Consider the following 24,940-nt stretch of genomic DNA (forward strand, 5'->3'; position numbering starts at 1 on the left):
AAATTGATATGATGGCGTTGCTTTGGGACGAGGGGTTGTCGCAGATGTAAGATCTGATTCCAAGCGATGTCTCCAAACCCTGCCTGGGGTGATCACACGTGACCTTCCTCAACCTTTTTTGCAAGCCTTCATACTAGGTATGACTAGGTATGCCTTGGTATGCCTTGGATTTTATCTGACTTGACGGTGTCGCAAAGTTCAGATGCAACGGGTACTGAAACTCGTTTGCGTCTTCTTTGGGTTATAATATGTGTCGGGCAGTACCCGTGATTTATCTGAAGTATTGATGGCACATCGATATCTTTAGTGCATACATCATGTTGATGAACTATTCTTTCTTTGCCCTGCATTGTCACTTCTAGTTGACGGCCAAAAATAAACAATTAACCTTTAACCTTGCAGAAACCATCAAGGGCCTTTGGATTTTAGCATGGTCTTTTTCTTCTAAACTCCCAAATTCACCTCAATCTGATAAACAAACAATGTCTAGTCTGTTAGTCGTTCGGCCTTCATTCCCAAGAACAAGATCTTAACGACCTCTGGAGTTGCATCGAATACGACGTTGAAGTCACCTACCTTATTAAGCACAGGTCAAGGATCACTCGCACGTCCATTATATCACATCGATTGTGTAGTGACATCATTGATAATCGTCTCTTTCTGATGAGATTTCGATCTCTTCAGTATCGAGAATCTCTACCAGTGGTAATTTTATAGATGGTTTATTATTATTGGCTGAGATAGGTATCCGTATTGGGAAGTTCCCCTAACAGCACCTGCCAAGAAGGATCGATCATCTTGCATTTCCATTCATTCGTCGTTGAAATTTCCTGCGGTTCACACTATTCAAGATCTTGAAGTTTGGATGATATGATGATATGATTCCAGCCATTTCCAGCTGGACAATGTGAGATTTTGGTATTCTGAATTTCTGGCGACAACAGTAAATTCCTTGGAACATTCCAACTGTACCATTCCCAAAGAGCCAACCTCCACAGCTTTCCAACATCCATCTCCCACATCCGACAGCCATTCCGGTCTAGATAAGCAAGATCCTGAATACCGAGACCCAAAATGGCGAATGAAGAAGAAGAAGAGCAAGATACTCGTCCAGTGGGATTCTGGCATCGCGATTTAAACGCGACGAGGAAATATGTGGTTAAGAAATGGATTATTACGAGTATGTTGCTTCTAGTTTTGGGTCTTTGAGTTGGTTGGATGAGTAGAGATTGGGTGTGCGGGGTTTCCATTGCTAGATTGTAGTTCAATCACATGAGAATTCAGGATGGATAGACGGTCTTGGTTACTTGAAGGTCTTTATCAAAATACGGGCGGATGATTACATCTACTCCGCCGTGCTGTAGACTCGCGTTCTCTATCGTTGTGCTTTTTGACAAGATGTTATCTGACTCCCTCTCTCCCTCTCACTAACACCACGCAGCCGTCATCCTCTCCATAGCAATCCTATCCATTCTTTCTATTTACTGGAGCGTCCTCTTCCACGTCGAGGAAAACCTCTCGGCGCTAGTAGTCTGGGTAGTAGATTTCGATGCACGAGTTGCACCTTACACAGACACAACTCCAATAGTTGGACCCGCGATTGTAAAGGCTGCTGAGGCACTGATTGCTCCTAAAGGTGCGCTGGGGTGGGGAAGTTTACCGGCTAGTGATTTTGGATATGATCCAATAGAGGTTAGGAGGAGAGTTTGGGAGTTTGGAGCTTGGGCTGTGAGTTGTGTGGTTTCTTTCTTTTGTGGGTTGACATGGTGTGTTCGATGTCCGGATTGCAAATATTTAAAAGTTTGAAGTATTTCCATCAGGCTGTAGTCCAGACTGATGCTTAGACACATTGAACTTATCTCGAGCACTATACTTCTCAGAGTAGTTGATGTTGCTCCATACTAACAATACCCAGGCAGTAATAATCAATGCAAACGCAACAAACCTCCTGCAAGACGCCGTCCAAAACGGCAATTCGACTTTTGATCCCATGGGAATTGCTCAAATAATCTACGTCCAAGCACGAGACGAAACCACCTACGCCAACTACGTCACACCACAGCTACTTCAATTCCAGTCCTCTGTAACCGCCATGTTCGGCCAGCAATGGGCTGCACAAGTAGCAGATCAAGCAGCTGCTAATCCAGCCATATTAACGAATATAAGAAACAGTCCCCAGGCAATCTCACCCGGGATCGGTTTCTCAACCTTCAATCTTTGTCCTTTTACTCCGCCTGTCGCTACGCCCGCTGTCAGCATCGGCCTCATTTATTTAATCATCATCTCTTTCTTCTCCTTTTCCTTCTATCTCCCTGTCCATACAAAATACATAACTCCTCAAGGCCACCGACCCCTCCACTTCTACCAAATGATTATCTGGCGCTGGCTAGCCACCATCGTCGCCTATTTCTTCCTCTCCCTCTTCTACTCCCTCCTATCCCTCGCCTTCCAGATCCCCTTCTCAACAGGTCACAAATCGATCACTTCAGTCGAAAGCGCCACGGCTTATGGAAAAGGCACATTTGTGGTTTTCTGGATGCTCAACTGGGTAGGTATGGGCGCGTTAGGTATTGCCTGCGAGAATGTGACTATGATTATTGGACAGCCGTGGACCGCACTTTGGTTGGTCTTCTGGGTTATCACAAACGTTTCGACGAGCTTTTATTCGGTTGATTTGGCGCCGAGATTCTTCTATTGGGGGTATGCTTGGCCGTTGCATAATAGTGAGTTCTTTGTATTTCTTATCTTTGTCTTTGGTCGTTCAGAGGGACGACTACAATGTCCGATTACACGGTTCGATACTAAGAGCTCTGGACGTTGAATTTGTTTGAATCCCGAATTCGTTTCGGCGCTTGCTTTCATTGTAGTATTGAAAGCCTTCAGAACATTGTAATCTCTTCAAGCAATTCCGCCCCCCTCCCCTTCACACACACACATCCAACCCAACCCATAACTAACAACCCCACCCCCACTCCAGTCGTCGAAGCCAGTCGCCAACTCCTCTTCGACCTACACTCCCGCGTCGGTCTCAATTTCGGCGTCCTATTCGCCTGGGTCGCAATCAACACTCTCTTCTTCCCCTTCTGCTGCTACTTCATGCGCTGGCAAACACTAAAAGGCCAGGAAAAAACCATGGATAAGAAAGGGAATGCCAAAGAGGATTCTGAAAGTAAGGGAGCGGAGGAAGCTTGATAGGATGTTATCTGCGCGGGAGTCAACTGATTCTTGGGATTTAGATTTAGATATCTTACATCCCGAATTAGAGATTGGGGAGTACATCAATATGATGCCAATTGAAATGCCATGTACACGTAGGTGTAGTCCTACATGCATGGTATCGAAGAGTTGGAATTAATCATGATGCGGCGATAAAAGCTTGTACATGTACATATCAGATGAAAGTACAGCTCTTGTATAAATAATGATAACGCGGCAATAGCCAATGACTCGCTTTAAAATTGGAGAGAGATCGGGTGAAGCAAAACAGCACCCAAGAAACCAAGTCTTTTGCCTGAGGGCTGACAACAGGCCCGTGGAAAACGTAGCAAATATTTCAGGAGTGAGTGCAAGATTATTCGTATCCTAGTGCCATGATGAATGAATATCTCGTTAAATTTTGTTTGCATTTCCTATCGTAGTATTCTCTACCCACCTATAGTCCTTCTTCATCTTGTGAAAAAGTCAATATTTTGAGTATCCCATCCTGTCCCTAAACAGAATCATGCTGGCCACCAACCATAGCCGCTTTCTTCCCAAATCATAATAATAGTACTCATTTTTTATAATCCACCATCCAGTGAGACGCTCCCATTCATAAGTATCAGTTCTCCAGAAAGAGACCGCTCAGTGCTATACTTTCGTGATCGCCTAGCAACAAAAACGCGGAAGCAAAAGGTAATATACCACTATAATCAATACCAAAAAGCTCCCTTCATGTGATTCCACCATCAGATATCATAGTAGAGAAGAAAGAAATTCAATATGCGTAAATGTTAAAAGAAAACAACCCTCAATTCATCATCATTTATGCAAGTAACTCAACATCCAGTCCGATAGAACGCATGAAGAGGTTGACATTTGCGAGTCGTTGGATAGACATAACTGGAGGTAATGTCTTTGCAAGCCCAACAGTCTCCATAACACGATCCTTGACAGCCATAACTAGACGTTGTTGCTGTTCAGGATTGGCACCGATACCAATAGCTGCGAGGAATTGCCAAACGTAAACATCTTCGCCAGTGTTGACGGTACCAGGGAAAATCTCTGGAAGAGTAGGCTCAAGAGCATCGAAAAATGCATTGTGAGTGGATAACCTAAGGAATATGTTAGAATTGTACTAATACAAGATAGAAAATTACTCACCAGTCATTCCATCCACGCTCATCAACATCTCCAGCTTGCTTGGTGATCTCAGCCCGACTGAGAATCATAGTCAATAGACTTAGACCAATTCTAGTACGTGCAATCAAATCAATATTAAGATTAAGGATAAGTCCCAAAACACCAGTAGTGATTTGGAAATCCGCATCGTGAAGGAATCCAAAAAGGCTCGACATGACTGTGACTTGGAAGAGATCAATATTTTCACGTGTCTCAGCACTGAGTTGAATTCCGTCGGGGCTAGGCACAGCCAATCGAACGACATCAAGTTTATCAAGATGAAGAATAATCATGGTCAAGATGGTAGCGCGTTGTTCATCAGAGATATGTCTGAAAACTCGAGGAATTGCCTTTTTGCCCTTATTGAATGATAGAAAGGCAATGAAAGGATGAACAGTAGTTGCGCCAATTGGTTCATGAATTCTCAAATTACGCCATAGTTGCCTGTTGAGGAATTCTTGTCGTTCATTCCAGTCTTGATTCAAACCGGCGATTTGTGGATTGATCTCTTCATGGCCCAATGGTCTGGGTTTAGAGCGTTCATGGTCCTCCAGCTCCATTAATGTGTTGTACACATTCTCGATATCAGTCAATATAGACTTTCTATTGCCACCACTGACGAGGTTGGCCTTGCGAGGGTTGGGTGAATTTCCAGGTCTTGGTTCATTGCTATCGGTTCGTTTGATATTCAACAGTGGCTTAGGTGTCTTTGCGTTGCTGAATGAGATCTTTCCTAAACTTCCTTCAATGACCAATTGCTTATTCTTTGGCTTGTTCTTTGCAGCCTCCACCGCTCGTTGCACTTGCTGTTCCATACGTTGTACATGATTGTCACCACCGCGAGCTTGTCTTCGCATGTTATTATGACGATTGCCGGTTTGGAAAAGATATGTTTGTGCGAAATTGCTCAGAGGTTGATGTGGGTTTTGACGCGGTCCACCTCGAATCTGACTATGAACTTGATAATAGAAGTCCTCGGAAAGAGAAGAATCTATGCCATGTTCATTTGGATTTCCAGTAGCGGTGACCAATTGCTGCAATTGAATACGAGTAATAAAGTTTTTGTCTTGGGGCGTCATCAAGCCATTGTCTTTCGACAACAAAAATATCTTGTGGTTTCGCTTTGCTCTCTTAGCATCCTCCAACAAGAATGCGGCCCGCTCTTCTTCCGATAAGTTTACCAATTGCTGTGGGTGAGTGATAACATGTCGATTTCCAGAAGCATGTGGATGATGATGACCACGTTGCGCACCGTGAAGTTGGTTGGCAAATCGGTTTATATTTTGCATATGTGCCGGTTGAATTGGGATGGATGGAACATTTGCCTGACTGGTTGGAACTTGAGGACGTTGCAAAATGTGAATTTGTTGCTCAACAGGAAGCTGGCGTTGTTCCGATTGAGGTGGGGCACTGGCTGGAACCGGGAATTGCTGCTGTTGCTGTTGTGGAGCTTGTAATGGTGCTTGTTGGTGGAAATTTTGATACTGTTGAGGTGGGGGCTGTTGATATTGAGGTTGAGATGGTGGCATTGGTTGTTGCTGAACAGTTGCTTGAGGTTGCGATGGCTTCTTAGCTTGAGCTCTCATGGCTGCTTCAACTTCTTCCAAACTCATCATCTTTCGGCTCGGTGCAGATGTACCGGCAGCTGGAGGAGTGGCGGCTTTTGGAGCTTGTTTTGGAGCAACACCCCAGAGATTTGCATCAACCTGCATATCAGGAACATATTCCGACTCTTGATATCTCTCGTAGCCAGTTCTAGCGGGTCTTGACGTATGCTGTTGTTGAGAGTATGAAGATGTGGCTGGAGTTGTCCTAGACACTACTGGTTGTTGTCGGGTGTATCGCATTTGTTCCTCATTGATAGCATCGGAGACCTTTGCCGTTTGTCCAAAAAAGTCGAAGTTATTTCCAACTGGCTTGCTTGCAACAGTATCGCCCGCACCGCCACCAAAGGTATCATTATTGAAATCATCACCGGTTTCTTGAAGCTGATCTCCTAAACCATCATATGTATCCTCGAAGTCGAATCTGCAGGATAAAAAAATATCAGCTTTTCATTCTTGATCAAAGCCAAACAGAACTTACGCTTCATTATCGTTTCCTGTGCCAGAAAGACTTGCAAATGGATCCGCATGTTGACCAAAACCAGGAGCTGCAGTATTATGGCCCCTCTCATGAGGAGCTTGACTGGGATCAAATCCAAAGAAAGACATGATTAAAGAAATCGCAAAGCCGTGGTTTCCATTAATAAGATACGACGATCAAGAAATTATTTGACGCGTGAAGTTGTAGTTCCAGAGATCAATTCTTTTCTTTGACTCTCGAAGAAAAGGTTAGATCAGAATAGATAGATAATACAAGCTTCAATGATCCGGTGAAACAAAATTGTTGGTGAGCAGTAAGTGAGTAGTACGAAGTTGAATGATACAACGAACACAAGAAAGAAAGAAAGAAAGAAAGAAAGAGAGTGGTCTTTTCTATTTTTTGGGAGGTTTTTGTTGCGTTGGTGGGATGATTGAGGGTGACGAGATGGAAAGGTGGAGGAAGGGAGATGTTACTAGAAGGCAATAAAGCTTCAAAAATTAAGCGTGGGTGGTAGCTGATATGAGTGGGGTAGAGAAGACAGAAGACAGAAGACAGAAGACAGAAGAGAGAAGAGAGAAGAGAGAAGAGAGAAGAGAGAAGTAAGAAAATAGATGCCTTGATTCTATGGATCTAGCCTTGCGGCCCGGGGTCTAGAAGGCACTGGTAGGTTAGATACCTGTGAGCTGAATCCGAGCGGAGCGAGCTATGGGGGTTTGGGGGCTTGCCCTCATAATAGACGATAGTATCTAATGACAATTGTTCAAACCAGCAATTGCACTACATATACAAGGTTAGGAGGTAATTATATCATATAAACATAGAATGACGCTCCGCTGGCCCTCCGGGAGCCACTGCCGTGGAGGCAGACTAGATAGATTACAGGAAACCCTGATATCTGCTTGACAGCGAATGTGTATTGTTTAGACTATATCTAGACATGGTTTTCAAACAGAGTAACAATACATTTTATAGTCAATAAAATACTAAATCGCAAAGTCTTTCGTTCTTACCTTTGGTACCATATGTGAGGTACTAGAACCCCCTTGTTATATACCCGATTAGTATGAAAGCATAACTGTCAAGAAAACATCTGCCGTTGTTGTCAAAATTGCCAAATAGTATAAAGAATATGTATATCAGATGGTCACTTGCAGCAGTATCATATGTTATCAAATAGATCTTAAAGGCCTTTTTAACTGTATTAATAACAGGTACTCGTCGCCCTGACTGTAGATGCACGTTGCCGAAGAGCAGTGAGGAATGAGGAACCATCTGACTGTGCCACTCTTCCAAGGGCTCGACTGTCTCGTATTTACAAACTTTATCTGGGGGAAGCTAAAGGTCCCGACCTCGATAATAACAGCAACTCACCAGGCAATTGGTGGTCCTCGAAGGAAAAGGGAAATCCTCCCTTGCGTAATCATTCTAGAAAAAGAACCCAACAAGGATAAATTTGGGCTAGAACTAATAAATCTTACTGGCCTATAATTTGCATGCTTGTTGGGGCTTTTGGAATACGCAAGTACTAGGTACACCAAGTATTTACTTACTGTACACGAGAAAGATTGACCTCCTTTATTCATATTTACACGTACTTCTCTCTCCTCTTCTCCCATCTCTCTTTCTCCCATCTTCAAAACTCCTTCGCCAGTGTGTGTTTTTTATATCACACAGTTTCTATCATTCGTTCCTTTCCTTCTTCTCCATCTTCTTCCCATCTTCTTCCCATCTTCTTTTTCTTTGGAATTCAATCCTATCTTCATAACATTGAAGGTTCAATTAAAAGAAGATAATAGAAGACTATTTGCTTTCGCGACATTCGATTGGGTTGCGGCTAAAAGGAGTCTACAACTGCTGAAGATTCCATTCGTGTCCAATTGGTTAGTGAAATAACGGTTGGATTGATGAAAGCCGCATCAACGAGAGTTTCAAAAATCTCGACATAAAAAACTTATCTCATCATGGCTACTGGAACAGCCAGATATTTGAGATATATTCTCTTTGCATTCTTTGTAAGTATTTTGGGGGGACATGCTTGGGATACCAGAAAGTCCTTTGGATCCACCCATTAATGATTTCTCTCCACAGGGTCTCGCCATCGTCTACTTTATATCATCTTCATCAGACCAAAGATTACAAACTGCGCAGCAAGTCTTCACAGATAAAACTGGTATTCCTACCAAGGCAGGCACTTCACCAGGGCACTCTGCTGAAGATTCGACGACATCCGATGCTAAGACTTCTCCAAATACTCATGATCTTCCACCTGCCACCATCCCAGGAGAGCGTATGAATGCGACATTCGTCACTTTGGCACGAAACTCGGATATTTGGGAAATCGCACGATCCATTCGTCAAGTCGAGGATAGATTCAACAAGAAATTCAATTACGACTGGGTTTTCTTGAACGACAAGCCATTTGATGCCACATTCAAGAAGGTTACTGCATCCCTTGTTTCCGGAAAGACTCATTATGGAGAAATCCCAGAGAAACATTGGTCATTCCCTGACCATATCGATACCGACAAGGCTCGCAAGGTCCGTGAAGATATGGCACAAAGAAAGATCATCTACGGTGATTCTGTTAGTTATCGCCACATGTGTCGCTTCGAATCTGGTTTCTTCTTCCAACAAGAATTGATGTTGAACTACGAATGGTACTGGAGAGTTGAGCCATCTATTGAACTTTTCTGCGATATTGATTATGATGCATTCAAATTCATGGCCGATAACAAGAAGAAGTACAGTTTCGTTTTGAGTCTTTACGAATATGTCGAGACTATCCCGACTTTGTGGGACAGTGTCAAGAAGTTCATCAAGGCCCATCCAGAGCATATTGCCGAAGGCAACTCAATGGGTTTCCTTAGTGATGATGGTGGTGAAACTTACAACCACTGCCACATGGTACGTTTTGGTCATACAATGATGAGTTGCGTGAACATTTTACTAACACAGTGTTGCAGTGGTCTAACTTCGAAATTGGTAACCTCAATTGGCTCCGATCAAAGGCCTACACGGATTACTTCGAGCAACTCGACCAAGATGGAGGATTTTTCTATGAACGTTGGGGTGATGCACCAGTCCACTCCATTGCTGCAGGTCTCCTCTTGAAGAAAGAAGAAATTCATTTCTTCAACGATATTGCTTACTACCATGTTCCTTTCACCCATTGTCCAACAGGAGAGCAAACAAGACTCGACTTGAAGTGTCACTGCAATCCAAAGGATAACTTTGACTGGAAAGGATACTCATGTAAGTTTTCCTCTTCGTTCTAAATATGACATTGTTCTAATTGTCCAATAGGTACATCACGATTCTTCGATATCAATAAGATGGAGAAGCCAGAAGGATATGAAAACCAACAAGACTAGAGTCACAGTCTAAATTAACTATAGTATTCGTGTTCGAATGCATTTTCTAGGGAGCAGCATTGGTGGTTTGGGGATCGATGATATATCTACTAGGTACTATTTGGCATGATAGGAAAGGGGGTACGGGCGTTTGCATGGGGTAAAAATCCAACTGAAACGCTGTATATGTTAAGATGGCCTGGGATAGGATCTGGCTTGGGAAGTAACATCTCTTGGTTTCTCATCGGGTGGTAGACAAATTTTGAGATAGATTTTTACAATAAGGCAGGCAATGTCTGCATAGTGAGAGAAATTATATACTCTGTTTGTATAATGTCGAAGTTCATGATTGTACACGCATCAAGATCACCCCTCTATGGTAAAATGCCGTTTCAGCCACGTCACGTGACCGCTTAAGCCACACCAATCACAATCCATTGGCAATATCGAAAGCTTTCTCTCCCCTCACCTTCTCGTCGTCGACGAACGCGATCATTCAACGATCTCCGCACTTGGTCCTCACAATGGCCGCCTCAATACTACAACGGCTCTTAATGCCGTCCATACGGTCAACAACCTCAATCTCTACCCTTCGTCCCACCACACAATCTATCACGAATCAGCTCAAATCAATCACAATATCCTCGTCGCGGACATTCTCCTCAACCCCCTCCCACGCCGCAACATACAACCAAGTCCGTCGCGGTTGCCGTACTGCACAAGCTATGCGTAAATCTGTTTCCCCTGCCTTATCAACAGTCCAGGCTCCAGCACTAAAGGGCGTAGCATTGAAAGTCGGAATCACCAAACCAAAGAAACCGAACTCGGCAGAACGTAAAACGGCCAGAGTTAGATTGAGTACGGGAAGAGTGGTTACGTGTTATATTCCGGGTGAAGGACACAATGTGCAACAGCATAGTGTGGTATTGGTCAGAGGAGGAAGGAGTCAAGATTGTCCGGGGGTGAGATATCATTTGGTTAGAGGAGCGGGAGATTTGGTGAGTAGATTTATTTTTCTTTCAGAGTTCTAGGAGGAGGTTGCTGTGTATTTGGGGAGTCAAGTTGAACGGGAAAAAATGGGAAAAGATGACATGTCGTCTTGAATTTATGCTAATGTATTCGCAATCACAGGGAGGTGTAGGAAATAGAGCAACATCACGGTCGAAATATGGAACGAAGAAACCAAAGAAGGCGACTGCATGAGAGCGTTGATGTAGAATTAGCCGGAGGTGAAAGATGGAGTTTAGAGGAACATTCACCCTCCAAAGAGTTAGAGAATGAACGATAATATATCGAACGGGAGGAGGACTATAGCCACTAGAATACACGGAGGCATCAAATGAGCCTATAGGTGGTTTATACAGGATTTCCAGCCTCGTGCGTTGAGACGTCGAGAGCGATTGTACATTACACAAAATATCAACGATCTATGCATAAATATGGATAAAATCTAATGTTCGGAGGAACACGCTGAGGAACAAAATTCCCCAGTTGGTTTTGAGTTAGGTGCCCATGGGAAGTTATTTCAACCCACTCAGAAGACCGAAGAAGCCTACAGATACTTGTGGCTTGAATCGATTGACTCGCCTTTGGGTATTTGAATAACCTCACATCATTTACATCTTTGCAGAACTCTCGTTTGGACAGAAGGTAAATACGCCATCGATCAGCATCTTATTTCTGATGAAAAGCAAGGAGCACTTCGGTCCGGAGAAACTTGTTTTCTCTTTTCCTTCAGAATCTGATGCAAGGGCATGAAGCTATACCACAAGCGTGTCTGAATACTTCCGTCCGAATAATCCGGTTGGTGCGCAAGACATTGACCTGTTTCTCCACCAAGATCAACATTTCTCTGGATTTCTGGCCTGGCGTCATTTTTACTTTGTATTATTTCATCAAGACTTTCCGGGGCAGCTCGGTCGGGAAAATATTATTGCTTTTAGCCAAACGAAGTGCTCCGTTATAATGAAGCATCTGGTTGGCTGTCTGGGTAGAGTGACGATCGTTTACATTGTTTACCCCGCATGTTGTGGTTCGGAGTTGTACCTTTATATGTGCCTGTGCCTGGAGATTCCTCGTACTGGGCACATATCATGGGTCTACTAGGTATGTAAAAAAAAAATTAATCTTCGCACTGCTGTGAGTGATGTGTACTGACACGGGGCATTGAAGTTTTCGATTCGGAGAATGTTGTGCACGTCGGTGAGGGGGAAGATGGCGAAAGTGGATAAACTTCTTCGTATCCATAGGTATTGTATATAAAGGTTACATCCGGTGTAGGTTCACATTTTCCTTGCTAAGATACTTTATCTTCCTTTACATGTGTGTGATTATAACTGCACTCGCAATTGGGATATTGCAATCATGAGGTTTCTACATGCTTTTACGGCAATTGCTTGCGCGGCTCAAGCTGCAGCATTGTCAATTAATATTGGCGGTGAGAACATGGTTGTCGAGAGAGATGCTGGGCTTCAGGATGTTGTAAGTTTCGACATATATTGACATCCCTTCCTCGGGAATCGGATCAAACAATGGTCAATTGAGCTCCCAATGCATAGTACAAAAGCTAATTGAACAGGTCACATATGATGAACACTCTCTCAAAGTATACGGAGAACGTATATTTGTTTTCTCAGGAGAATTCCATCCCTATCGACTCCCAGTCCCCGATCTATGGCTTGATATATTTCAGAAAGTGAAATCACTTGGATTCAATACAATTTCCTTTTATGTTGATTGGGCTTTACTAGAAGGAAACCCAGGACACTACACTGCAGATGGAGTGTTTGCTTTTGAGCCTTTCTTTGATGCCGCCAAGGAAGCGGGTATCTATCTCATTGCTCGTCCAGGTCCTGTGAGTTCATACTTCTCTATCTTCCGACTCCAATCTCGTGCTAATATATACCCACACAGTACATCAACGCTGAAGTCTCTGGAGGTGGATTTCCAGGATGGATCCAACGTGTAAGTGGTGTTCTACGATCTCAAGCTCCAGATTATCTCAAAGCAACCGACAACTATATGGCAAACATCGCCAGTCTAATCGCCAAATACGAAATCACAAAGGGAGGACCAATTATTCTGTATCAACCAGAAAATGAATACTCAGGATACTCAGGATATGTTCCAGGTGGATGGCCAGATCCAGTCTACTTTGCATATGTGAAGAAACAGGCTAGAGACGCGGGTGTTACGGTGCCATTTATCAGTAACGACGCTTGTAGGTTATTGTTCTTTTTACTCGAGTCATGCGATATAAACGAGGAAGAGAGAAATATTTGGTGATGGTGTTGAAAAGAGCTAACATTAAACAGATGCGGGTGGACATTTTGCACCAGGTGACGTGGTTAATGGAACTACAATTGGAGATGTTGATATCTACGGTCATGACTCTTATCCATTAGGATTTGATTGTGCTCATCCAACTACCTGGCCTGCTGGGAACTTACCGACTTTTTTCGCGGCGTCTCATGAGCAACAAAGTCCAAGTACATTCTATTCCATCAATGAATTCCAAGGCGGTGCTTTTGATCCTTGGGGTGGTCTTGTGAGTCTCTTTTCTTATGATTTGTTTGCCGTCACTCACCTCTTATAGGGATTTCAAGCATGTGCTCAACTCTTGAATGAACAATTCGAGAGAGTCTTCAACAAGAATGATTTTGCTTCGGGTGTTGCTCTTTTGAGCTTATATATGATTTGTGAGTCTGCGATATGATTGCACATGTATAAATACTAATCGTTTCTCAGATGGCGGCACAAACTGGGGTAATCTTGGTCATGCTGGTAAGCAACGGAATTCTGCTCTATTATTAGCTATTGCTCACATTCTTAGGTGGCTATACATCTTACGACTATGGCGCTGCCATTACTGAAAACCGCGAGATCACACGTGAAAAGTATAGCGAGTTAAAGCTAGAAGCCAACTTCCTGAAAGTCAGCCCCGCATATCTCACTATATCTGTTGGTCCAGCTGCCAATGGTACACATACCAACAGCAATGCCATCACCACTACTCCACTCCTTGGCAATGGAACCGTCACAAACTTCTATATTGTTCGCCACTCAGATTATCAAACTTTGGCTTCTACAAACTATAAGTTGACTGTTACTACAAGTCAAGGCGCTCTTACTATCCCTCAATTGAACTCAAGTCTTACTCTAAGTGGTAGAGATTCAAAATGGCATGTAACAGACTATGACATTGGAGGAACAACACTCCTTTACTCTACAGCAGAAATTTTCACCTGGAAGAAGTTTGATGATAAAACTGTTTTGGTCGTCTACGGTGGGCCAGGAGAATCTCATGAATTGGCTGTGGTTACAAAGAGCTCAGCACAAGTTGTTGAGAGCTCAGGTATTACGAGCAAGAGTACCAATGGTTCGACTATCCTTAACTGGCAAACATCTACTACACGTAGAGTGGTTAAGCTCGGTAACGTATTTGTCTACATTTTGGATCGAAATACTGCGTACAATTATTGGGTACCAGACTTTGCCAGAACCGACAAATGGGGTGCATTGTAAGTGTTCGAATCTAGTTTTGGTCTCACATAGCCGCTAACACAAAATCAGCGCTTCAAGTATCAAGAACACAGCTTCCGTCATCGTAGAAGCAGGTTACCTCGTTCGATCCGTTTCAACCCAGGGTTCAGATCTCCATATCTACGGTGATCTCAACGCTACCGTCCCATTTAAAGTAATCGGTGCTCCCAAAGGAACCAAGAACCTTTACTTCAACTCCCAAAAAGTATCTTACAAGACGGATTCTACAACTGGTGAACTCTCATCAACACTCACCTACACAGCTCCCAAAATCTCTCTTCCAAATCTCTCAGCTCTTTCTTGGAAATATCTTGACAACCTCCCTGAGATCAAATCCTCTTACGACGACTCAGCCTGGACAGTCGCCAACAAAAACTCAACAGCTAACCCCTACCTCACTCCTCTCCTAACCCCAACTGTCCTCAATGGTCCAGATTACGGCTACAGCACCGGAGTTTTGATATTCCGCGGTCACTTCATCGCTACCGGCAATGAATCCACCCTTTACATCTCCACTCAAGGAGGCTCCGCCTTCGGCTCATCCGTCTGGCTCAACTCAACCTACATCGGATCCTGGGTCGGCGCCGACTACGCCGAAGCCAACAACTCTACTTACACTCTACCCAACCTAAAAGCTGGCTCTAAGTACATCTTCACCGTTGTGATCGACAACAACGGTCTCGATGAAAATTGGACCGTAGGAACCGAAGAAATGAAATCTCCACGAGGAATCCTCAACTACGTTCTTTCCGGCCACGCTAAAGATTCCATAACATGGAAACTCACCGGAAATCTCGGTGGTGAACAATACATCGATCAAGTGCGCGGTCCATTGAATGAAGGTGGTCTCTATGCTGAACGTCAAGGTTACACTCAACCTTCTCCTCCTTCTTCATCGTGGAGTTCTGGATCGCCTCTGCAAGGAATCAAGAGTGCAGGTGTAGGATTCTGGACAAGTACCTTTAAATTGGATTTGCCAAAGGGTTATGATGTACCCCTTGCATTCAATTTTGCAAACTCAACAACAACCAATGGAACAAGTGATTATAGAGTACAACTTTGGGTCAACGGATGGCAATTTGGAAAATATGTGAACAACGTTGGACCGCAGACAAGCTTCCCAGTGCCGCAGGGTATGTCTTTTTTTTCGTTTTCCTTCCCCATCCCCATCTTTATTCTTCTTAGATATGTACCAAATTACTAACTCACACCTCTCCACAGGAATTCTAAACTACAACGGTCAAAATACCCTCGCCATCGAACTCTGGGCTCAACAATCCTCCGGCGCTGCAATAACCAATTTCACATTGACGGCTGGAACACCTGTACTTACGAGTTTGAAGGCGCCTAGTTTGGTGGACAGTCCGGCTTGGAGCAAGAGGAAGGGTGCTTATTGATTTGAAAGCGAAATTCGGGGGAGGAAGAGAAGTGTAAATAGCAGCGGAATGAATGGTAGTGTATGGAGGAAGTATTAGGTATTCATACGAGAAATTATACATATTCAGCCACTTGTGTACTTGTGCATGGATTTGTTACCAGTTCCCACAGCCTCATTTGTGTGGTGACTATCACCTGTGAATAATTTCACAAGGAGTACAATACGCAACAAATCATGCAACCAGAAAAGAGACATGACAGGCTTCAAACAATAGTCTTCGTAAGAGGTATCAAAATTGAGTATCTGGATCTTTCGCCAATATGCTACATATCCTTTATATCGCTAGCACAAATGCATATGATAATGTACAAAAAATCTAACAAGATGCAATGATTTGTACAATTCCTTCAAAATTCCTTCTCGGTCATCTGATTCAGAATCTATGAACGACGTATAATAAGAGTAAAGATGGCTCCTACAAGCACTGCTCCCCCAGCGGCACTTTCTAATGCTATGATCGTCATGTCTCTTTTTGGTATCGAAATTTGTTGTGTACTCCATAAATCTATTGCCGCAGCTTTCCCGGCTTCCATTTTTTCTTTCCACGATTCTATGTTTCGGTAATCGAATGCGGGTTTCGAATATGGTATGCTTAATTCTGCAGTATCCATTGCTGCTGCTGCTTCGCCAATTTCTGGAGCTGGCTCGTTATTTGATTCGTGATGTGATACTTCGCCTTCCATTACAGCAGCTACTGCTTCTACCGCTGGTTCATCCAGAGCCTTTTCTGCGGTTTCTTCTTCCAATTCTTGAATACCAGATGCGACGATCTCATCCAAGCTTACTTCTGAACCCTCTCCCCCACCAACTTCGGCACCTCGTGTAGCTGTCGACATGGCAAAGGTCTTCTCTCTCTCTAGTGCCTCTCTAACTTTGTCTTCAAATCCTGCGACCAATCTTCTCCTTCTCCATGGCTCAAATCCAAATTGGAATACCAAGAATAATAAGACGTTCACTCCCATTAATCCCCATGTTCCCCATGTACTCATTCTTCGAATCTTGTCACTCCAAATCTGTTCCTCATGATATCGTGATAATATGCTGCTACTCAATTCTCCTGCTGCTTTCTCAGCTTCGCGTTCTGCGTCTGCGAGTCGAGTAGCTGCTTCCTGAACTGCTTGTTCGTTGGTATGATCCATACGGTATAGATGTGTAAAACGCTCGAGATCGGCAGGTGTCCATGTATCTTTCCTTGCTAATAAAGTTGTAACCTCACGTTGAGAAGAAGCACGATCTGCGACGGTGGTTTTGTAGTGTAGTCGAGTACTTCGGACTAGGTCTTTGGAATTGGCAACTTGGGTTTCGAGATCGGTGATTTTGTTCTTGAGGGCTTCAATGCCGGAGTAGCCTGTGAGATCGTTGATCCGTTGAGATGCTATGAATATGTTGCCTTGCATATGATCCATGAGATGGGATAGTTTCTTGGTCACTGCCAGGCGTCGGCTTTCGAGGGTAGAAGGAAGCTCTCCATCCTTTTCGGATTTGGGAGAGGGAGAGACATCTTGTTCGCGGGACTCCGGAGTAGGAGTAGGCTGTTCGTCGACTTGGGGTTTAGGTTCTTCAGGCGGAGGTGTAACCTTAGGTCGAAGATGAGGAGGCGGTTCTATTATAGGTCTTTGGTCATCTGCGAAATGTCGCCGCAGACTAGGAGAATAGATTTTACATTGTAGACAGATTGACGATTTGACAGAAGGTCGAGGAGAGATTCTTAAAGTTCTCGATATGGAGACTGAACCTGAGTCGATTGCAAACCGAGGAACGAGCCTTGTCAATGGTTGCATTGCAATTGACAATTGTCTTTCCTCCTTTTTGGTGAGGAAATTGAGTCGAGCTGAGGACTTTGTTACTCTCTTCCCTTGACCTTTTCCCTTTATATCAAGTGAGAAAAGAGAATGTTCGGTCAAGATTCCCTAGTGGAGCTCTGACCCAATTGATGGTGTTGGTGGGCATTGATAACCCTGCTCGCCCTGTAAATAAAATGTTAGGGACTTTAATACGGTGTCTTTACTGTATTTCTTCACCGCTTTTATGATGATACAGAGGGGATTAATGATTGATAGAGGGGCTCGAGGGGCTTGAGGGGCTTGAGGGGCAAACTCGGGGTATCAATAAGACACTGATGAGAGAAGTCTCAGACATTGTAAATAAATTTATTCAACCCCACTAATAACTTATAACCTTATACAACCAACTTCAATACATTCATATACGCCGTATTATTTGTATATAAAAGAATCCTATTTATATTTCATTCTCTTGTTTGTTTATAGACTTTTGGAACCCCCTCATCCTATCAAGGTAAGTTTGCAATCTCAACAAAATCCAAACAATGGCGCGCTGTCTATCTCATCTCAACTTCCTACCTTTCATCTTGTCTGCCAACTGCCAACTACCAACTACCAACTACCAACTGTGCTGCCATTGATTCGCATTCCCAAGACAAGTCGACGAGAGCCAACTCCAATCGCTAATCATATCACCCAGACCTCATTACTCTTTCAGCCTCTTCAACATGGGATCAACTACTCTCCCCGCTATGCAAACCTCCCCTAAATATATCTTCTTCACCGATTTCGATGGCACAATTACAACCCGCGATTCCAACGATTTCATGACAGACAATCTTGGATTTGGTCAAGAACTTCGCAAGCAAGGAAACAAAGATGTCCTCGATGGTACCAAGACCTTTCGCGATTCTTTCCAATCAATGATGGATAGCATCAAGACTCCATACAGCAAGTGTATACAAACTCTTATCGAAAACATCAAATTAGATCCAGGGTTCAAAGAGTTTTTCGAATGGGCAAGAGAGATCAATATGCCAGTTGTTATTTTGAGTGGTGGAATGGAACCAATTATTAGAGCATTGTTGGAACATCTCTTGGGAAAGAAGGAAGCTGCCGAAATCCAGATTGTCAGTAACCAAGTTGAAGTTAGAGAAGGATTCAAGAGTCTTGATGAGGAGGGAGGTTGGAATATAGTCTACCATGACGAAAGGTATAGTCTTGGCTCTGGGAAGAAAATCCAATGAAGGTAAAGCTAATTCAAAATAGTCATTTCGGACATGATAAATCCAGAGAGATTAGACCATACGCCGCACTTCCAGATGATCAAAGGCCAACCATGTTTTACGCTGGAGATGGAGTATCAGATCTTTCGGCTGCTAAGGAGACTGATCTTTTATTCGCCAAAAAGGGCCATGATCTCATTACCTATTGTGTTAGAGAAAAGGTTCCATTCACAATCTTTGAGGATTGGACCTCTATTTTGTCAACAGTTAAGGATGTCGTTGCTGGTAAAACGACTGTTAAGGAAGTCTACGCTGCTGGTATCAAGGACTTCGAAAGTGAAAACAAGGCATAGACTTACATTGGGCTCAAGATTTGGTCCATAGAGCATAGACTGTTCATTAGAATTAGAATTATAGAGATGCACATAAGAATATACAAATTGCTTTCTCTCCTGATACCTTCTCTAGAGTAGTTGGCAAAACATGTTATATTCATCTACTGGCTCACACTTTTCTATTCCACCTTCAGTTTCTCGGTCTATAAACCATTTTTACGAACTCCTGTTTCTCATAATCTCCGTCAACAACTATAGGAACCCTTCCTAATTCCTCAAATCCACAAGCAAGATATGTTGGTTCCCCCATTGCACTCGCCGACAAAACAAGAGGCGCATTATCACGTGTAGATCTCTCAATGCCCCATTTCAAGAGTTGTGTAGCATAACCTCGACGCCGAAAGTCTGGATGAGTGCCTAACAAGTGGAGATAAAAGTCATCACCATTAAACATCTCAGTATATTCCTTTCGGGCTTCATCAATAGCTTTGAGAAAAGCTGCATTGTAAATGGGATCTATGTCTCTCCGAGCGTTTGCACCGGCTGCTTCCATTGCTTCGCCCACTTGATGAAGTTAGTTCCGAAGGTCTGAACTTATTAGGGGAAGAACCGTACGCGTTGGAGGATTGTATGTTTCTCCTTTTGCTTTATACATCCGTCGATTCACATACGAAGCATCCCATATAGACAAGGCAGCGAGTTTCCAACCCGAATCTTCTTCAACTTCCAGAATCATCGTTAGGTAGTCTGGAAACTTTCCACAAACCATGAGCTCAATGTAGAGACGAGAATATTTGTAGAGATCTTCGGGATATTTATCACGATTGATGTATCGATATCGCCATGGTGGATCAGAGCTTAGGGAGGCTATCATACCAACTCTGATGGCTTCGATATCTTTGGGTTCTGCTTCACGAATGCGTGATTTGGCAATGGGTTTGGAAGGGGGTGGTGCCATTGTGAGAGCTAGAACTTGACGCTGTCTCGCCAATGTCAAATGGATAGAGTGGTCTGGTGGGAATGGTCGAGAGTTAATCTCACTCGTAGATTTGTTAATTTGGTAAAGATGTAAATTATGGGCAGGTCGAAAACAGTTGTTCAACATGCTTACATCCTTGGAAACACATGACTCATCTGCAATCATTAGATTCACACATACAGTTGGATGCCTCGTTCACCCCACTTCTGGTAGATGTGAAAGGCATGGCACAGTTGTCTTTGCTCATGTTTCAAATCCAATAGAAGCGCTCAAGTCCTCGAAACAGCTAATGCCGAAGATAGCCTGATCGTTACAAATACCCGGGAGTCATCGTTTTGATATGGATGCTTATCGGGAATTTGTGGGCTAGAAGAAGAAACATCCCCAAGACTCATCAGACTGGTAGCAACCAAAACGCAATCTATCGCCGAAGTCATATAATCTTGATCCTAGACTCGAAGTTATTAAAGGCGGAGGGGCGGAATATATCTACTGAAGATGCTCGGGTCGGCGGGATTGTCCTTTCGCTTACTTAGACACTTTGAAGTGGCTCAATTCACGGGATATTCATATGATCTACCAATGACCATGGAAACTTATTACACGCAGGATTATGTTGAATATGTTGAATATGTTGAATACGAGAGCATCACATGATAGTCGTACTATCCTCCAAGTAAATATCACTTCTCTTAATACTTATATAGTAACACTTATTAACTCAGGTACAGGAGGGTTTGGTATAAATGGTCCAAAGGATCCCTTTAGAAATGGAAGGTTTGCCGATGTCATGTTGTGCGGGGTAATTCTTCCCCAGACCCCAAAACTCCTTCAATGTTTCAACTATTGGCTTCTCTAGGAGGACTAATAATAAAACTCACAAGCACGACGACATCATATGAATACATGAGAATTTTGTACCCCCAGACCGAGATTACGCACGATGGTTCTACGTTATACAGATTCCAAGTCATTATGTGTAGGAAGGTCTCCCGAAAAGAGGAGTATTCCATTGATGATCACACATGCCGTTGTTAAACATATAAATATTCATCCATCACCGGGTAAGTCTTAGATATAAGATCTTACATACTTTTTCACATACTCCACGAATACATACTCAAACTTCTGTAACACGTCAACATGGGAAGCATTGAAGTTCAAAATCCTTTATCATCGTCCCAACGAGTCGAACCTGGCTCATTCCAACTACGACTCGCCAACCTCCCCAAATCTACAGCTGAGAAATCCATCGATACTACAAAGATTGCTTCAGATTTCGTTGGTCGCTTTAATCAAAATATCAACTCTGCTGAGCTTTCATCCCTCTCTACACTCTTCATAGAAGAATCATATTGGCGCGATCAATTATGTCTTTCGTGGGACTTTCACATTCTACATGGCCCTTCCAAAATCCTCGAGCTCTTCAGTAAAACAAAAGGCTCACGCATCAAAGCCATCACACTTGATTCAAGCTCGGAATTTCGTTCACCAAAATTAACGTCGCTTGATACTGATGGAAAGACCAATGTTATTCAGGCTTTCATAAAGGTTGAGACGGATGTTGGCAAGGGGGCTGGAATTGCTAGATTAGTAAATGATGATGGAACGTGGAGAGTATTTACGCTCTATACTTTTCTGGAAAACTTGAATGGTTATGAAGAGAGTGTAGGAAAGAAGAGACCTTATGGTGTGAAACATGGAGAGAAGACGGAGAAGGAAAATTGGTTGGATAAAAGAAATCTCGAGAAAGATTTTGGTAATGGAACTGAGCCGACAGTATTGATTCTTGGTAAGCATTTCAATTGTGGAAGATGGGAAAGTTCACGTGCAATGTTAACATTCTTCAGGCGCTGGACAAGGTGGCTTAACAGTAGCAGCAAGACTCAAAATTCTTGGTGTTACATCACTCATGGTTGATCGAGAAGAACGAATTGGTGATAATTGGAGAACAAGATATCATCAACTGGTTCTTCATGATCCTGTTTGGTTTGATCATCTTCCATATCTACCCTTCCCTGAGAGTTGGCCAGTGTTTACTCCCAAGGATAAATTGGGTGAATGGTTTGAAGCATATGTCAATTTATTAGAACTTAATGCTTGGACTCAAACTACCATTACCAACACTTCATGGAGTGATCAAACCAAACAATGGACAGTCACTTTGGAGAGAATCAGAAATGGCCAAAAGGAGACGAGAGTTGTTCGTCCCAAAGTATGTCATTCCACAATCGGCCCAATGAATAGTTACTAATTCTCTACAGCACATCATACAAGCAACCGGTGCAAGTGGAGAGCCAAACTTTCCTTCTCATATCAAAGGAATCGATACTTTCAAAGGTCGAGTGGTTCATTCATCCAAATTCCCTGGAGCAACCGAATCTCGTGGTCAAAACAAAAAAGCAATCGTGGTTGGTTGTTGTAATTCTGGCCATGACATTGCTCAAGATTTCTACGAACATGGTTATGAAGTAACCATTGTTCAAAGATCAACTACATATGTGGTTAGTTCGGAAACAAGTGCAGATGCACAAGCAGGTCTTTATGGAGAGAATGGTATTCCGACTTTCGATGCCGATATGATTTTTCACAGTATGCCGAATCCGGTACTCAAGAAGTTGAATGTTGAAGGTACCAAACAAGTGGGTAAGATTGATGAGACATTACTTCAGGGTCTTGAAAAGGCTGGATTCAAACTTGATAAAGGGCCGGATGGTTCGGGTCTTTGGATCAAATATCTGCAACGTGGTGGTGGCTATTATCTGGATGTAGGATGTTCTCAACTTATTATCGATGGAAAGATTAAAGTCAAGCAAGGTCAGGAAATTACAGCTATCAAGGAAAACGGTATGGAATTCGCAGATGGGACATTGATCGAAGCGGATGAAATTGTATTCGCAACAGGATATCTGAATATGAGAACACAATGCAGGAAAATCTTTGGAGATGAAGTGGCAGATAGAGTTAAGGATGTTTGGGGATTTGATGAAGAAGGAGAAGTTAGAACGATATGGAGGAAGACTGGTCATGAAGGATTTTGGTTTATGGGTGGAAATTTGGCTTTGTGTAGATGGCAGAGTAAGAGGTTGGCGTTGTTGATTAAGGGATTGGTGGAGGGTATTACGAAGTATGATGATATTTGAGTATTTATGGCGACGGCGATAGGATATATAAGGGAGTTTATAGCTTTGGTTAATGGGATATCAAATTATCAAACTAGTTTAGAGAGGACTTTCTTCATTTCCTCGAACGTTCCAGTTGTACTCGAGTATACATCGGCATGTCGGGTCACTATTGTAGATGGCTTGAAATACCCCGGCTTATATTCGGGAAAGTGACTGAGAATCTAAGAGCCTCATGTTTGAGAAGTTAGTGATCCGTAAAGATTTAGCGAGCTGATATACTCGAGCATACTTTGTATGTATATATGTAGATCCTACTTACAAAACACCCCCACTATATGCATTCATCACAAATTCAAGCATCTTTTCTGTATGCATACAGCACCCCGCTACATCCATTCACAGCGCATCAAAAAAGAAATTTGTATATATATACACACAAGCTGCACCTCTCAATCAAATAACCAGGTCGCTTAGCTCAGTTGGTTAGAGCGTGGTGCTAATATCTCATCTGATTCATCAGTACATGTGGTACGCCAAGGTCGGCGGTTCGACCCCGCCAGTGATCAATTTTTGGCATTTTTGGACATCTTTTGACATTTCTTGACACTCATGTTGACTTCCAGGGGTCGATTTTTGTAAAGTCTGTTTGTTGGGTTTCTATCTGTGGACAGGTCAATTTTTCTAGGGGAGAGTTCAAATTGAGGGTATATGTGAACCAGTAAATTGCTTTCTGGCAATATGTTTATCTCTTATGTTAATCGATTTCTTTTGTCTCTTGCATGAGGATTGTTTTGATTCTAAAATACTTGAAGATAGTGAACAATTAAAGGAGTTGGAGTAACTTCAAATTTTGGAGGGGTCGTTTTAGAGGACCCGTGGTGGGGGTGGTGAATCGAGTCAATGATATTCTACCTATCGAAAAAAATAAAAATAAATAGAGCCAAAACAAATTTCATCACGCATAAAATCCCCACATTAAAAAGGAAGAGAAACTTTGCCCATTACTTTTTCTATTGAGCACGCAGGAAAATAAACAGATAAGCAACCACAACGAATTCCAAAAAGATTTTGTTTCCAAGGGACATCGGCAAAATAGAATTCAAACTGACAAAACGACATGTGCAGGATTTGAACCTACGAGGCCGAAACCATAAGATAACCGAATTATTCATTCAAGTCTTACCCATTAACCACTCTGGCAACATGCCCGAATCTAGTGCTTCATTTGATAAAAGAAACTTGCTTGAGCGAATATATATTAATCTCATCTATGAAGGACGATCTCTTTGGACTTTGTTCTTCCTCTTGAATCGTTATGCGTTGGTCCTCTAATGGCTGAATGTGCTCTTCTCATATATATACGTAGTAGGTACGTACGTATATATACTTTAGGTTGGTGAAACCATCCCTCGTATCATGAGAGTGCTACACGTCTAATAAACCCCAACGCACGTCTATAATAACTAACGTAGATGGCTAGAAAAAATAACACATGGATGATCCACACTCTATGATAGACTGTTCACTAACAATGGCGACTACTCCGTATAATTAAGTTTGATTACATTTCTACTCATCCATCCTACATTCCCTTCAGGATAGCATTCCCATACGAGAAGAAAAAAAGGTACGCTGGTATCAAAAAGCTATCTACTATTATCTATCTGTCTATCATATACTCGCCGTCTACTTTGCA

At 42.8% G+C, this 24,940-nt stretch overlaps 9 protein-coding genes across 9 annotated transcripts; 6 read left to right on the forward strand and 3 right to left on the reverse strand.

The window, feature by feature from the left end:
• Nucleotides 1–1,074: 1,074 nt before the first annotated feature.
• EAF01_006836 (uncharacterized protein) lies at nucleotides 1,075–3,192 on the forward strand (the record flags this gene model as incomplete). The annotated part of the gene is made up of 4 exons (XM_038915090.1): nucleotides 1,075–1,180; nucleotides 1,442–1,728; nucleotides 1,916–2,723; nucleotides 2,978–3,192. 4 exons carry the CDS (start codon nucleotides 1,075–1,077, stop codon nucleotides 3,190–3,192), a joined length of 1,416 nt encoding a protein of 471 aa, XP_038770045.1.
• An 832-nt stretch (nucleotides 3,193–4,024) lies between these two features.
• EAF01_006837 (uncharacterized protein) lies at nucleotides 4,025–6,593 on the reverse strand (the record flags this gene model as incomplete). Its single annotated transcript, XM_038915091.1, has 3 exons — nucleotides 4,025–4,313; nucleotides 4,363–6,408; nucleotides 6,466–6,593. The coding sequence occupies 3 exons, from the start codon at nucleotides 6,591–6,593 to the stop codon at nucleotides 4,025–4,027; spliced, it is 2,463 nt and encodes an 820-aa protein (XP_038770046.1).
• A 1,833-nt stretch (nucleotides 6,594–8,426) lies between these two features.
• On the forward strand, nucleotides 8,427–9,836 carry EAF01_006838 (uncharacterized protein; the record flags this gene model as incomplete). Its single annotated transcript, XM_038915092.1, has 4 exons — nucleotides 8,427–8,477; nucleotides 8,554–9,369; nucleotides 9,429–9,717; nucleotides 9,769–9,836. The coding sequence occupies 4 exons, from the start codon at nucleotides 8,427–8,429 to the stop codon at nucleotides 9,834–9,836; spliced, it is 1,224 nt and encodes a 407-aa protein (XP_038770047.1).
• Nucleotides 9,837–10,339: 503 nt separating this feature from the next.
• On the forward strand, nucleotides 10,340–11,271 carry EAF01_006839 (uncharacterized protein; the record flags this gene model as incomplete). The annotated part of the gene is made up of 2 exons (XM_038915093.1): nucleotides 10,340–10,813; nucleotides 10,947–11,271. The coding sequence occupies 2 exons, from the start codon at nucleotides 10,340–10,342 to the stop codon at nucleotides 11,016–11,018; spliced, it is 546 nt and encodes a 181-aa protein (XP_038770048.1). The 3' UTR covers nucleotides 11,019–11,271.
• Nucleotides 11,272–12,179: 908 nt separating this feature from the next.
• Nucleotides 12,180–15,754, forward strand: EAF01_006840 (uncharacterized protein; the record flags this gene model as incomplete). The annotated part of the gene is made up of 9 exons (XM_038915094.1): nucleotides 12,180–12,296; nucleotides 12,394–12,669; nucleotides 12,729–13,035; nucleotides 13,130–13,362; nucleotides 13,411–13,513; nucleotides 13,563–13,598; nucleotides 13,648–14,335; nucleotides 14,388–15,490; nucleotides 15,579–15,754. 9 exons carry the CDS (start codon nucleotides 12,180–12,182, stop codon nucleotides 15,752–15,754), a joined length of 3,039 nt encoding a protein of 1,012 aa, XP_038770049.1.
• A 421-nt stretch (nucleotides 15,755–16,175) lies between these two features.
• Nucleotides 16,176–17,576, reverse strand: EAF01_006841 (uncharacterized protein; the record flags this gene model as incomplete). Its single annotated transcript, XM_038915095.1, has 1 exon — nucleotides 16,176–17,576. One exon carries the CDS (start codon nucleotides 17,574–17,576, stop codon nucleotides 16,176–16,178), a length of 1,401 nt encoding a protein of 466 aa, XP_038770050.1.
• Nucleotides 17,577–18,307: 731 nt separating this feature from the next.
• Nucleotides 18,308–19,158, forward strand: EAF01_006842 (uncharacterized protein; the record flags this gene model as incomplete). Its single annotated transcript, XM_038915096.1, has 2 exons — nucleotides 18,308–18,792; nucleotides 18,849–19,158. 2 exons carry the CDS (start codon nucleotides 18,308–18,310, stop codon nucleotides 19,156–19,158), a joined length of 795 nt encoding a protein of 264 aa, XP_038770051.1.
• Nucleotides 19,159–19,330: 172 nt separating this feature from the next.
• EAF01_006843 (uncharacterized protein) lies at nucleotides 19,331–20,098 on the reverse strand (the record flags this gene model as incomplete). Its single annotated transcript, XM_038915097.1, has 2 exons — nucleotides 19,331–19,704; nucleotides 19,756–20,098. 2 exons carry the CDS (start codon nucleotides 20,096–20,098, stop codon nucleotides 19,331–19,333), a joined length of 717 nt encoding a protein of 238 aa, XP_038770052.1.
• Nucleotides 20,099–21,262: 1,164 nt separating this feature from the next.
• Nucleotides 21,263–23,262, forward strand: EAF01_006844 (uncharacterized protein; the record flags this gene model as incomplete). The annotated part of the gene is made up of 3 exons (XM_038915098.1): nucleotides 21,263–21,911; nucleotides 21,970–22,334; nucleotides 22,384–23,262. 3 exons carry the CDS (start codon nucleotides 21,263–21,265, stop codon nucleotides 23,260–23,262), a joined length of 1,893 nt encoding a protein of 630 aa, XP_038770053.1.
• Between the last annotated feature and the right edge of the window lie 1,678 nt (nucleotides 23,263–24,940).

Source organism: Botrytis porri, assembly GCF_014898465.1.
Source record: "Botrytis porri strain MUCL 3234 chromosome Unknown BPOR_008, whole genome shotgun sequence".
Taxonomy (NCBI): Eukaryota; Fungi; Ascomycota; class Leotiomycetes; order Helotiales; family Sclerotiniaceae; genus Botrytis; species Botrytis porri.